This window comes from Apteryx rowi, unplaced genomic scaffold (genome assembly GCF_003343035.1).
Source record: "Apteryx rowi isolate R43461 unplaced genomic scaffold, aptRow1 scaffold_48, whole genome shotgun sequence".
In the NCBI taxonomy this organism is placed as follows: domain Eukaryota; kingdom Metazoa; phylum Chordata; class Aves; order Apterygiformes; family Apterygidae; genus Apteryx; species Apteryx rowi.
In genome coordinates this window covers 1269956-1283824 of record NW_020450738.1, presented here as the reverse complement: position 1 = coordinate 1283824, position 13869 = coordinate 1269956, and the positions used below count along the sequence as shown (strand labels likewise).

Below are 13869 nucleotides of genomic sequence, written 5' to 3'. Positions count from 1 at the left end.
TCTGTAGTACAGCATTCCTTTGCACTCCATCAGCAGAAAAAAAACTCTACAGTGCTTTTGAGGTGTGATCAGATCTATCACCTGGTAAACAAGGAACTATTCCCTGTCACTTCAGAAAAGGCACCAGATCAAATCCTGAATTAGGTATGAGCTTTCTTTAGCAATATTTTTAGAAAAGGAGAAATATCTGATTTATAGATATTGTCCCTCCCTCAGCTTTTCTACAGCCTGCATCAATAACTATTCAATGAGAAAAAAGTAAAATAGCACATTCTCATTCAGCATCTTGACCACTAGAAAAATTCTTTACTTTCAGGCCCTCGAGACTGCAATTTTTTTCCCCTTGAACTCATTAAAAAAAAAAAAAAAAAGGTAATAAAACACTACTGAAGTCATCTTCATGGTTCAATACTGTGACCACAGTAAATTTTTTTTCAGCTTTTCCAGTGCCTCATTCACCTTTACATTAGATGCAAACTGTATTAAGGAAAAAGCTTAGCCAAACCCTATGACTTCGATCTAGAATTTTAGTAACTAACCTTAGTTAGCCAGTGTTTCCATTCTTTACTACATCTCTTTCTCCCTTAAATCACCTTTAATTTCTCACTCTCTTTTCCTTACTCATGTAAAAAACTCTCACTTACATAATCCACATATCTATTACCTTGTATTTCTTCAGATCCTGTCTTTGGTTTCATGTCTATCCATGGTTAAATCAAGCTGACTGTTAACAGAGAAGTGAAACTTCTGGCTTTCCCACTCCTTGTATTTTCTCCTTTTAGATGCTTGATGTTATCTTTCTTTTTTTTTCTTTTTCTTTTTTTTTAATAAACACAGAGTTCAACACCAAAAAAACCCACATGATCAGCAAAGCTGTATCAGTTCTTCACAACATAAACTCACTTCTGTCAGTCTTCACATCCCTGACTCTCTTCTGATGTATCACTTACTTGATTTGTTCTCTAGGCTTTGAAACCCCTGGGGCAAGGATTATCATCTGTCCTCATATTATAGTTAAGTAAAAAAAACTTAAAACAGATTAACACTGTCAAATGTTACTGCAGTATACTGCTTATTATACCATTAATTCTATTAGATTTTATTGGCAATAGCTGGCTTATTAGAGCTAACTACAGACCATATTCCATCATTATTATTCATGTGAAAACGCAACTATTAGCCAAAACCCCCACTGCATATCCAAGAGAAGAAAGATTTACTCCATCTAACAAAGGGTGGTAGAGTTTAGTAGTCTTTCACAAAGCGGACAGCCCAGACAGAGGCAGTACCCTCTGTCGAATGCTAGAGAGAGACAACACTCAGAAGTCACTTTCAAAGTGACTTTTAACAAAGTCTTTCTCCTACTCTAGAAGGCTGGGCTAGATTACTTGCAATATAACCATTGTTTGGGTGCCGAAAGCACAAATTTAGTTAAGGCCACATGAGGTACTTCTGATAAGCTATTCTCTTTCCATTGCATGCCTAAAATTCAAGCAGCACGGAAACTCTGTTTTCCATTATAACATTGCACAAAGAAAGTGGCTGTTTCCCCTTTTGAGCCCTCTTTCTGAAACAGCAAGAGTAGGACAATATTGTCAGACAGATGGACTGCCGTATATTAGGCTTTACAAGAGCAGATACTATGGGATCTCAGTAGCACAATATCATAAACCCTGGTTATAGACAGCATATGAAAAAGCGTATGGACTCACCAAAAAATCTCTGATTAATTTTTGTAGTTCCTCGTGACCATGCTTTCCAGCAATACCTGCTGGATTGTCTCCATCTTTGTTGGTTATGTTGCAAGCCTGTGTGGCCTTGGGACACCTGAGTAGAAGAGCAGCAAGGTTCTTTAATCCAAATTTGGCAGCACAGTGAAGGAGAGTGGGAAGTTCTTCCAAATGGCTATCTGTATTTGGAAAAAAAAAATTTTTTTCATAAAGAACAATTTTGCTTTTATAAAACACCTGTCACATTCTTCTACAAAATTCCTTTGCATATTAGCATTATTGAGTAGTAGTTAAACTGGCACCCAAAGAACAAGTCTTCTAGGAGTTTTACATTTCACATACTTAAACATTTTAATAAAGGAACCTTCAACATAACTGAGAAGTCTCACTTTTTTTTTCCCTGACAGAGGCATTTCAAAGCATTTCAGTTCTATTGAGAAATAAAATGTTTCTTCCAAAGGAAAGAAAATTCAGCAGCCTGGGCATGATTTGCATAGGTGTATATTATTTAATGCTTTAAATATATTTTTAACCTGGGACATGCAAACAGAACATTTTGGAGGTTTACAGTGATATGTTTTCATATTACAAGACATTTCTGAGAATTTGCGACTACCAGGAACCTGCAAAAATTTGCTTAGCACCTTAATGAGAAATCAGACTATTTAAAGATGGATGTTTCAGCTAAAGATTTTTAGGATTTCTATGAAAAAGCATGATATTTGTCTGCATTACAGACTATTTTTCACCTTGAAGAATTGGGACAAAGCTAAACTGAAGTCAGCTTATCATTTCAGCACTTAGACCTGTATCTTGACTCCAACAGGGACCGCAAGATGCCTATAGAAGAAAAAGAGGTTAAGCATAAGCAATACTTCCGCCTGCCTTCATATTCCAACCCCTTTTTTATCACTTGTGGTTTGTTGTGTTGTGATTTGTCTGTATATCAGCATGCAGTGCATCTGTCTTCCAAGTATGTGTCCAGTCTGCCCCAGGGCACCGTTAACTTCTTGCATCTTCTGGGTCTTTTGGCAGTGTCTTTACTTCCCACTGCGTGAAGAGCCGCTTCCTCTAGTTTGTTTTGAACCTGGCTCCTACTAGGTTCAACTGATAGTCCCTAGTTCATACCACACTCCATCCCTATCTGCCTTCTCCACATCGCTAGTGACTTCTGTTATAATCCCCATGCCTCACTCCCAGAATTTCTTTTCGGGATTGAAGAGCATCAGCCTACTTAACTGTGCCTTGTAGAGAATCTATTCCATCACCCTCACTGCTCTTTTCTGAGCCTTTCCCAGTTCTAATACATCTTTTTTGAGATGATGGGAGCAGAACTGCACATGATAGTCAACTTGTGGGTGAAACTTTAATTATGCACAGCATTACATAATTATGCATTATGTAATTTATGCATCGTCATAATTATGTCCTCTGTTTTGTTCTCTATTCCTTTCTAATAACCCCTAGTATTTCATTTGCTTTTTAATCTGCTGCCTAGCAACAAGTTGACATTATCATGAAACTGTGTGGTCATACTCCTGAGTATTAATATCTGCCCAAAGCGTCTCATTTTGTATGCCAGCATAGTATTGCTTTTCCCACTTGCATCACTTTGTTTTTACCTACACTAAATATCATGTCATTTTATTGCACAGTCACTAAATCTCGTAAGATCCTTCCCCAATTCTTCCCAATCAGCCCTTACTACCCTGAATATTTTGTACCATTATCATAAGTTTTTCGCCTCCGGTTTTTTAGACAATTATTCATCCATGCCCAATCAATTACCAACTTGATCAGGTTTCCAGAGTCTTACAAGGAACTCCAAGAAATCTATAAAGCTAGACTTCCCTTTACAGAAATTTTCCTTTGTTATAGTTTCTACTATTTTGTCTGGTAGAGCTGATACATTAACCTTCTGTAGTTCTCAAGGTGCCAAGAGAAACTGGGTTTTGTCATCATATTCACACCTTCTAGTACTATGGAACTGAATACACTGCTGTTAGTAATCCAGCTATTTTATTCTTAAATTCCCTCAGAACTCTTTAATGAATCCCATTTAGTCCTGGTGATTTCTTAGTGTTCATTCTGTCCATTTCTGCTGTAACTTCATGATTCTTTCGACTCCAGACAGTCCCTTGCCACATGTCTCCCAACCAGGACTACAGCATGGGAACCTACAGTTTCTTCTAGAGCAACCACTAACACAAAGACTTTGTTCAGTTTTCCCTGAGCAAACACTGATGCAAAGAATTCATTTAGTTTCTCTGCATTTAAACTTTTAGCTTTCTTGAGTTCTCCTTTACATCCCAGTCATGTCAATATGGAAGAAGAGTAAAACCTCACCCCAAACATTAGATATAAGGATTCAAGAAACAGGAACAATTCTTGCAATAGGCACAACTAATTAAGTATTGATTGAACAAGTTATTAGGACAATGTGTTTTAGTTTATATTACTTTGTATCTGCAGCATGTTTTATAATCCTTTGAGTTCTCCTACTAAGTTACAGAATTACAATGAGCAATCTTAAAACAGTAATAGCTGCTAAGGTTCTTGAGAGAAGTAGATACCGCACAACTTATTTACTCCATATTGCTCAACTTTTTAGTTAAATTTCCACAGACTGGACTTCATTCCATAATTAGAAGAACTACAAATGTTACTCCAGAGTATAGCCATTAGAATTCTCATTTTTTTCTGTTTTGCTAAACTCAGGAAAAAAAATTAAAAAAATAAAAACAAACCTCCCACAACCCTAGGGAAATACACACCAGCTTAAGGAGCTGCCACATCAGCAGTAAAAGTATATGCAAGTAATTGGAAGGCTGGGACAACAAAATAAAGGTAAGTCTCTTTTCGCACATTACACAGGATTCTCTTTAAAAAAGTCCAAAACACAGTAATATTTCAAAAAACCTTCCATTAGTCATCATCAAATTGCTCATCTTAATTCTTCTACCTTTTGCAATTTATCTGTTTTTTTTTTTTAGGTGTCCAGCAATGAAATAGGTGCTGAGAAGTAATTTTAGAGAAGAGCAAATATTACACAGTCTAACCAATAGCCTGCATTCTGTTAGCAGACTCTAAAAGGTCAATATTGTCAGTGAAAATAGCCTTAAAGTATTAATAATATGCTCCAAGGAGTACTTCCACTCCTTGCTAATGAAACCTGAAGTAATTGGCTATGAATGCAAAAAGGGAATCAATTCTACATTATCAGTGGATTCAGACACCAGCCGATTTCTTCATCAATGTGAGGAGAAAAAAAATCCACTGGCGTTCATAAACCTGTTCTAGGCTTATATCTGAGTTTTCAAAATGACACAAAACATGGGTATTACCTGATCAACTCCATTAAGCAAGATCCCTATAACATACATCTCTGTTCAAGACCAATCATAGGAATCAAAATATCCCTTCGGATCCTTCCCACTTGAGCTGTTTTTTTCTGGTAATCACTCAACTCCTCCATAGCTAGATTTGGTATTCAAACAGGACGGCCACTCTTACATCCTTGGAACATTACATCCTCAGACTATCCCATTAATGGATGAAGTAGTTAAGGCAGTCATGAAGGATGGTTAAATCAGTCAATCAATAGATTTCCTAAGGCAAACATAATAAAATTTGCATATTACTCCCTATATTAAGCAAAACAAAAAGCTGTATTTGGATATGAGAACTGCAACAGCAGCACTGATCATGAGATCTTGTACATAATATTCAAAAAAGTCTCAAGTGAAACATGTTTTTAATACCACATGAACAAAATTAAAGCACTCCCCAAGAACAGGATATACTAGTTCTTTCATTTATTTCTTATTTTAATTTCAGAATAAGCATTCAAACAAATCTTACTTGTGCACCTTGCAACCATCAAGAGCTGCATGAACTCTGTTAAAAAAAAAAAAAAAATACAGACTCCAAACGTTGGTTCTACTTGTGTCTCTAGCTGAAGAAGCCATTGAGAATGGTGCTATTGCTGCATACCAACCTATCAGTCAGCAGCTATGAGCAGCAACTCAACAAACTACCAGCCCTTCTTTTCAGAGTGCTTTCCCATCCCAAATTTTTGGTTTCCCTAAAACACTGATGCGAGGAAAAGAGGAAAAATATTTACTGATAGATTACCTGTCCTCTATCATCATTAGATTGGCTCCAACTTTTGATGGTGTTGAATTTCTCTGATACAGAGTAAGAAACTAAATAGAAGCCAACCAAAAATCTCCATGAGCTAGTACTGCAGAGACAATAAACTGGTACCTCTTACCAATGACCTGAAAGCTAAGTACTACTGAAGACCAAAGTTGAGATTATTTTTGCTTATTCTGTTTGACCTTGAAAGCTAAGTTACTACTGAAGGCCAAAGTTGAAATTATTTCCACTTGTTCTTAAAAAAGTAAGATCATTTAAACAGGAGATACAAGATACAAGTATTACTGTGTGGTATCACATTTCTTTCTAGAAAACTCAAAAGCAAGACCACAAGAAAAATTAAGAGTAAAAGGAGACCACATTACTGGGCCAATCTTGCCAAAGATGCTAATGGCAAGCCCACACTGCAGACACTGCATAGCACACTGATATCAATAGGTATTTTAGGCTGAAGAAATGCACCAATATGGTATGCAATGTTAATGACTTTAAAATCACTGGAAGTTTTGCCACAGACTTCAACAGCTGAATTCACCTTAATACAAAGTAGGTCTATCCCCAAACAGGGATAACCAAAAGATAAAAATTATTATGTATTTCATTAATCTTCAGTCATGAACTTAGAGGGTGTTAGGAAAAAAAACAACCAATCAGCATTAATTTCCCATAAGAAACATATCTTGCCGAAACGCAGTACTTCAAACAAGACGTATGCAATGTCAAAACCTTCAAATCACCTGTCAGGAGGCGGGCACAGATAAAGACATTATATTTGATGTACAAAACATTTTTTACATTTCACAAGATTTAAGATATTACTATTAAAATGAAAGTTAGGAGAGAGCATCTAAATGTGAAATGGACCCAGATTTAAAGTTTCAGCTGCAGCAGGTAGCAATACAGATTAGCATGTCAGCAATAATATTTGAAAGGCTTATGCTTAAAAAAAAAAAAAAAAAAAAAGAGGGGTGGGGAATCTGAGTGATAAGTGTGTTTAGTCTGAGAACATATGTACCTGAAGGGTAAGAAAATGGCAACTAAAGGAATAAGAATTGCATCTTCTGACTATGGTTCTGCATTTAAGCAAGACTGTTTTCAATATTTTAAAACCTTTCTCCCTTAAGCCTTAGATCCCAAATTAGGTGTTAAATAAAACTTTCCTATACATTCTACATGTTTCATATATGCATATATACATACACACATGTATGTATATGTCACTAAGCATATTACTTATCAGTTATATTCAGATAATATGTATTACATACACCATCAGGAAATTCAAGGATAAACATTATCAAGTTCCTTAGAGGTATAAACCTACAGTGGTTTGTCACTGAGCTCATCTGTACCAGTATGTATGCATAGCATGTTGAGGGCCTGATTTTCAAAATCTGCAGTTAGGGATAATATCAAGGAATGTATTCCCCAACTATGAACTGCATGAATCATTAGTCAATTAACATACCTCATGTACCATTATCCATGCCTCCACATACCAATTAGTGCCCTAAAAAGATATCTGTTTCAAAGGTTTCAGAAAATAGGCCTTTTAAGTCTTGTTCATGAATAGCATGGCAACTGAGATGGATATACTTCTCTTATCTCGCACTTTGAATTACAAGCCATTCCAGCACACCTGTGATTTTACAAATGCACATACGTGTATGCAGATACAAGCAGGGTTTTTTTGTTATTTGATGGCAGAGGGTTGTTTTCCTTGTATAAGATCCAGAAAGACCTTAGATTGAAGGGCAATTTCAAAAAAGGTTAATTTTCAAACGGACATAAATGCTGGCATGGCTATTACATCTCTGAACAAAAAAGTTGCAAAGATTGCACTATTTTCCTGAAAGACAGAGTGTTAAATCTAAAGACTGAATTTAATTACTGAAGTGTCAATTCTGAGATATTAATCTTGCTTGAGATATAAATCCACTGACACTCTTAATTAATAATTCCATCTTTTCTATCTTTTTATGGCATCCACTTCAAAAAACAGCATAAAAGGGAAAGTTCTGTTTAAAGAGTGATCCAAACTACTTTCTTTCACAGCATGAACATCCAACCCCACCCTCAAAACAGGTGCAACACATAAGAGTGCCATCAAAATACTTCAGTCCAGAGAAGTAAGACAAATCACATAAGTTATATCAGGATTACAAAATTATTATAATCTATCTCCCCATTTCATTTAAGAGCTGCTTATCCAACATCTATTGTTACAACATCTATTGTTACCAGAAACGCTATGGTGAAAAACCATGTCTATAATACATGCATTTTTAATACCTTTAAATAAACAAATAACTGCCCCTTGAATTGGAATTCTCTCTGCAGTGCAAAAAAAAAAAAAAAGACAACAGAGCAGCAAGTTTTACAGGAGTTGAATGGTCTGGAAGGAAACCCATATATACTATTAATGGTATACCATTATTCAAAATGATACAGAGTAAAATCTGTTGCCTGAAGTGTTCTTCATTGCAAAATACATAGTTTATACTTTCTGTGATGGGACTTTTTCAGTCATAAACCACACATTATATTAAACCAACTTCTTCACTAATATGACTATTTGAACTCGCTCCTCTTCCCAGCAAAGATTTAGCAAAATGTAGCTTTGACAAAACACTGGATTTTTGCCAGGTGGTACAACCTAATATTAAGTATCACTGTCAGCTAGTGGACATCACAAAAAAGAATATATTGCCACATTCAAAAGTTTCTAGTCCTTCTCTTTTGACATTAGTGAACTACTCAGTGCTTCTACTCTGCTCAGAACAGGCAGAGCCCAAAGACCTATTTTCTTGCACAAAGAAATCTGAACTACACAGACCTTGTATGTTGGGGTGGTTACATGCTTCCTAGCAAAAAACATGCATCAGATGAACACAAACATGCTTTCTGGGGCTCCCTATTGTAGAGATGCATTAAGGGTGAAGAGCTGTCTGAACCTAGTGTACTGCTGTCACACAAGATCAACCACACTGACGGAACAATCCCAGCTAATAATATTCATCATCTCGCTCTCCTCAGCCGGCATCCCTACTCCCAAGTGAACACCTGAACACTTCTTCTTTGACTAAAAACTGGAGTTTCTAACTGAAAAGCCCACCTGGGGAGACTCTTCCCTTGGGGAACCCAGACATCATTGCACTATACTACTCCCGGTACCTTCCTTTGGGCTCCAACTGCTCCCTTTTTGGTGTGATGATATTCTATTTCCAAGCTAGGCTGGGTACTAACAAAGTTGCAATTAGAAGCACAGAGAGCTCTACTCAGTCGCCTAAGGCCTTCCTCTCAAGGAATTAATGTCAGACATGGGACTGACCCAATTGCTTTTTATGAGGAGCAGCGAAAAATGTAGGAGGCTAAACATTTACAGCCACAGAGACTGCTGTTTCTGCCTTCCAGTCAGCCTTGAATGGTCTCACACATCAAACTGTATGAGACATTGCCAGAGATGGTTCATATGTACTGTGTGGTGGGGAGGGAGGCAACCACACAGAACAAACACCAGAAACCGATGTGGAAAGCAGGTATGTGGCTTTATCTATTGGTTCTGGGCTTTAAGGTTCCATTTCATTCAACTTTACGTCACTTTTGGGACCATGATAATAACTTCATGTTTGAGAGAGACAGTCGTGCACTTAACTGTTTCTCTTATATGGGGGATGACCATCTGGGATTAGAAAGCCCCTGACTTGTCACCTTGCCCCTCCACCCACTGACTCATAACTACATCTATTCCAGATGTCAATACATGGTGACATGTAAGCAGGCTCTCAGCCCGCAGGCACTAACCTTCAGCCTTCTCTGATCCTTTAAGCACAACCAGCCTTACTCTCAGAAAGGGAGAACCTCCCCATATTGTTTCAGTGCTGTCCAAAATGGGTTGCCCAGTAGAGCAGACCCACACACAGGCTTTACTGAGTAGTTCTGATAGATCCACCCCAGTTTCACAAATTTAATTTCTTCTCAAGAGAGCGCATTGCATTCTTCTGCCCATTAAGCCGAAGCCCATTGCCATCGAGCTGTGACACAAGGTGAAACATCGTGAGGAGCAGGTGGACCTCACTGAGGTACACCACTTTAAGACAGCTTTTAACACTGCTTTGCAAAGCCTTCTCAGGCAACACAACTAGCAGCCCCCTCTGCTTACATAAAGTAGGATGCAGTTTTCACGGGCAAAATCTTCCAAGTCTTGGCGACAGAAACCTTGGAACCATTCTCAGATGCTTCAGACCACCCTGGCACTATCCTTTTCTTGGCCGCTGTTCCCTTCAGCTGCTTCAGCAACACTTCATTGCCCATTTCCATCTTCAGTAGTCATTTTCTGCCCTGTATAAGTTTTGTCACTCACCCAGAGAGGGGTAAAAACATTGTTGGACCTGGTCTCCCGTAAGTTCCTTCTCTAAAGACATATTTAATTAATTCAGCAACACAGTAAGACTAATGACCTTGTATAAGAAGACTGAAGCCCACTGGCCTTTTTGCCCTCATTCTGAAAAACGGCACAAGTCTTTCCTTAAATCCCTATCAAGTTATCAGGCAGAGGTGAAGAACTTATCTCTTTCCTGCAGATTCTGCAGCAAAAGTCAATGACAACTAAGGGTACAATTGTCAAAATAACCAAGTAAGAATAACCCACTTAAAGATCTATTTGGGTTACTGTTTTTTTTTTTTTTAATTATTATAATTGTTCACCTAATTGCCAATTCACAAAATTCAGTGAGTTCTTAACACAAATTAGATGTTTTACTGTAAAGAAAATTTTTACTATGCTATGTTTAACTGCTTTAACTGAAGCTTTGTATTATATACACTAGCAAGATGCTGTAATTATTTGAAAGCACACGTGCTTTAGGCAGAAAATAACCATTCTTGAACTTGCAAGTATGCCACACTGAACTGAGGAAAATTACTGGAACCTTTGTCAGCTGTGAAGCAGGAACAACCAATAGAGTTAAATATACACAACTGAACAAAAGTAATAGTTTTGGAGGTAACTAGAAGTGAAAAAATTTTAATCAGTAACAGTTCTTCAATGAAGAAGGTTAAAAGCAGCAGGTCAACAATCAGAGAAAAGCTGCTGCAGTTAGGCAACTACACAGAGAACTAGATAGCTGGGGATCATAAGTGGGAAGGAAAGGGTAAAAAGTGACCAAACAGCATATTTTAAATGTATTAAGGTGGCATCTTCAGCTTTCAAGCTGACTTTGAACCCAGTGCTTGCTCTTAATTACAAGTTTTAGTTGACATATGTAAAGTTAAAAGGGAGCTGCTGTTTTATATGCTTTGGCCTCTCATAATCCCTTCTCTTCTGTTTTCTGTAGAGCATTCTGGAACAACTCAGCTATAAAAGAAAGCATAAAATCTAATATTACTGTATTGTAGCACTGCCTTAGCCTGCAGGAATTTTCATAAAAATTTTAGTAAGCAAACAGAACAGCCTACAGTCTGATATTTCTGCAGATTTTGTAAGATAGACTTCTTTTATTTCCCAAATTATTGATAGAGGACATTACTTTCTTAGTAATTTAAATAGGCATTTAAAAATCACTTCTACAGTATCTATACCAATTAAACCAAAGGAAAATGCTTAAAACCCTGTCTGTCTTCTGTTCTCAGTCTGTCTCCTCTCCTATTGTTATGCTAGCAGTTGAAAATCCAGACCATCTCTTCTGAGTTTGATGTTTCAGCTTGAAAGAAAGAATCAGGGAAATCAGGATAGGATTTGTATTGCTGTTAACAATGGCAGGTGATATAAAAAGCAGTATAGAATTTTTTTGAAAATGGCAGGTGAGGATTAAGCCTCAATATTTGAGTTAGTTGGAGCAGTGTTAATAGTAGCTTTCCCTTTTTTGAAAGTTGTGTAATAGCAGAAAAATGAACAGGCTTTCCTCAAGCAGATACCTTCTCTCACATAGCAATCAACACAAGGACAAGAATTCCCAGACCTGAGCATTCAAGAGCTGAGTCAGAGCTTTTCAAGCTGGTCACAAAACTCAGCTAAGGAAAGTTTTTAAATACCAGTTTGGATTTGTTACGATGTTTTGACTGGAGTCTACCAGTATACAAAGAAATAACATACATACAACGAACCCTGAAAGCAGCTGGGTACAGAACATACAAAATTCAGGTCAGAGTATCTCCTGCTTCAGTTACCTTGTTCTCCATCCTTGTAGAAGAATGTATCTTATTGTTCTCATTGACACCACTAAAAATCCCAGACATGCCTTGGCTCTGTCTTTCAGTTAGTGCTGTATAATTAAACACAATGTTTTTTTCAGTGGCTTCTGTTCAGTCTGCTTTTAGCTTTCTCAACTGATTGGGCTTCCAGTATTCCTCTTCAGAGACTGCAGAATAATCTCTTTAAATATCACTCATTATTAAAACATTTTTCCCCTTGATAAGCAAAATAATTCTTAATGCCTCTATGCTGCTACTTAGTAATATCCATGCGTAACCGTAAATATACTTTGATAATGTTCAAATACTTAGATCTTCTTTAGATGTTCTTCAACTACAGAAAACATATCATACAACAAAAATGAGTAATTAAAACAAAAGAGGCACAGTTCAAGTCTGAAATGTGCACTTTATTTCTGACAAGCTTTATAAATACAGCAGTTCTGGCAATACTTTACTGATAGAGACTCATGTTTCACTTTTCAGTTACTGCAATAACTATTACTATAGGCTGCTTCATCAAAAGCAGAACACAAGTTGACCTTATGCATAGCAAAATACATTCATGTGTGGCTGTCATTAAAAATCATGGTTTGTAAAAGCAGTATGAATTGGTATTTTTACCATGTCCAATGCTCCATTTTAAAAATCAATTTCATTTTAGTAATACTGGCAAAGTTAAGGAGATCAGACAAGAACTATAGATAAATAGTGTCACCATTGCCTCCATTTAGGCACAGATGTTCCTTCCTTCCAGCAAGTAGACTAACAAGTGAGTCACATGCAGGAAGATTATTACATGTATGCTAAGGTGCTCACAGGACTACAGCCCTAGGTTTTTATTTTGCTAGAAACTTTGAAAAGTCTGATCTGTTGCTCACACAATTCTCATTGTCTAGTTGACCTGAAACTCAAGTTTCCAAAATATGTATCTGTGATCCATGGCATCTTTTGCAAAAATTTCCCTTACGTGAAACCATTGTACTTGGTGGTATAATTATCCTATGCAGGTACAGTTGTTCTGTTAAAGAGATTATGGTCACATAATAAATTTATTTGATATCACGTACATACTTCGGTTTTCATCACCTAAATAATGACATTGAATTTCCTGTGGGGATTCTTAGTAGAAAATAAAGACATAGTTCTAAGTTATAAGGCCATCTGAAACTGCACATTGAAGAGTGAACTAAAAGAAGCTTTAGATAAGAGAATTATTCCACCATGTTTGTAATAGATACATTAAAAGTTAAACAATATCAGAGCTGATCTTTTGCTATGCATCTTAGCTTTGCCGGCCTAGACACTAACCTCTCACAAGTACCAACATTCATGATGTGGAAGAAAAGAATTGTTGAACAGCCATTCTGGAAAAAAGGGGGCAGGGATGGGTCTTGAAAAGTTACGTAAGCAAACATGCATCTGATGATTCCCTGAAATAAGCCACCATTAATATAGTCAAAGCATCACAAAAAGAAACTTGCATTTTTTTCTATTTTATTTTATATGTAGTTTCATAGTCCTAATTTTATAATCAATCACACAGTTTATATTGTAAAGTTCAACCATGCAATTTTTAAATGATCAATAAAATTAACGAGTTCTTCATTATTTGTTCATTTTGACTTCATATTGAGAAATCTCAAATACAGCAATTTATCAGCTGCATCCTGATGTGTCAGCTATAAAGTTAAAATAAAGCTGCAGGATTGACCTTCTGCAGCTGTGCCAATGGCTAGAGCCCCAAAATTATTTCAGAAGGATATGGTTTAAAAATCTTTCAAGCTAA

The 13869-nt window shown here is 36.8% G+C and overlaps 1 protein-coding gene across 4 annotated transcripts in view; it reads right to left on the bottom strand.

Annotated features, from left to right (window-relative positions):
* BANK1 (B cell scaffold protein with ankyrin repeats 1) overlaps nucleotides 1–13869 on the bottom strand; it is a 152621-nt gene that overhangs the window by 83206 nt on the left and 55546 nt on the right. For all 4 annotated transcript variants that reach the window (XM_026078455.1, XM_026078459.1, XM_026078458.1 and 1 more), the window contains exon 8: nucleotides 1713–1909. In XM_026078455.1, the coding sequence (XP_025934240.1) occupies nucleotides 1713–1909 (197 nt within the window). The remainder of the gene's footprint in view (nucleotides 1–1712; nucleotides 1910–13869) is intronic.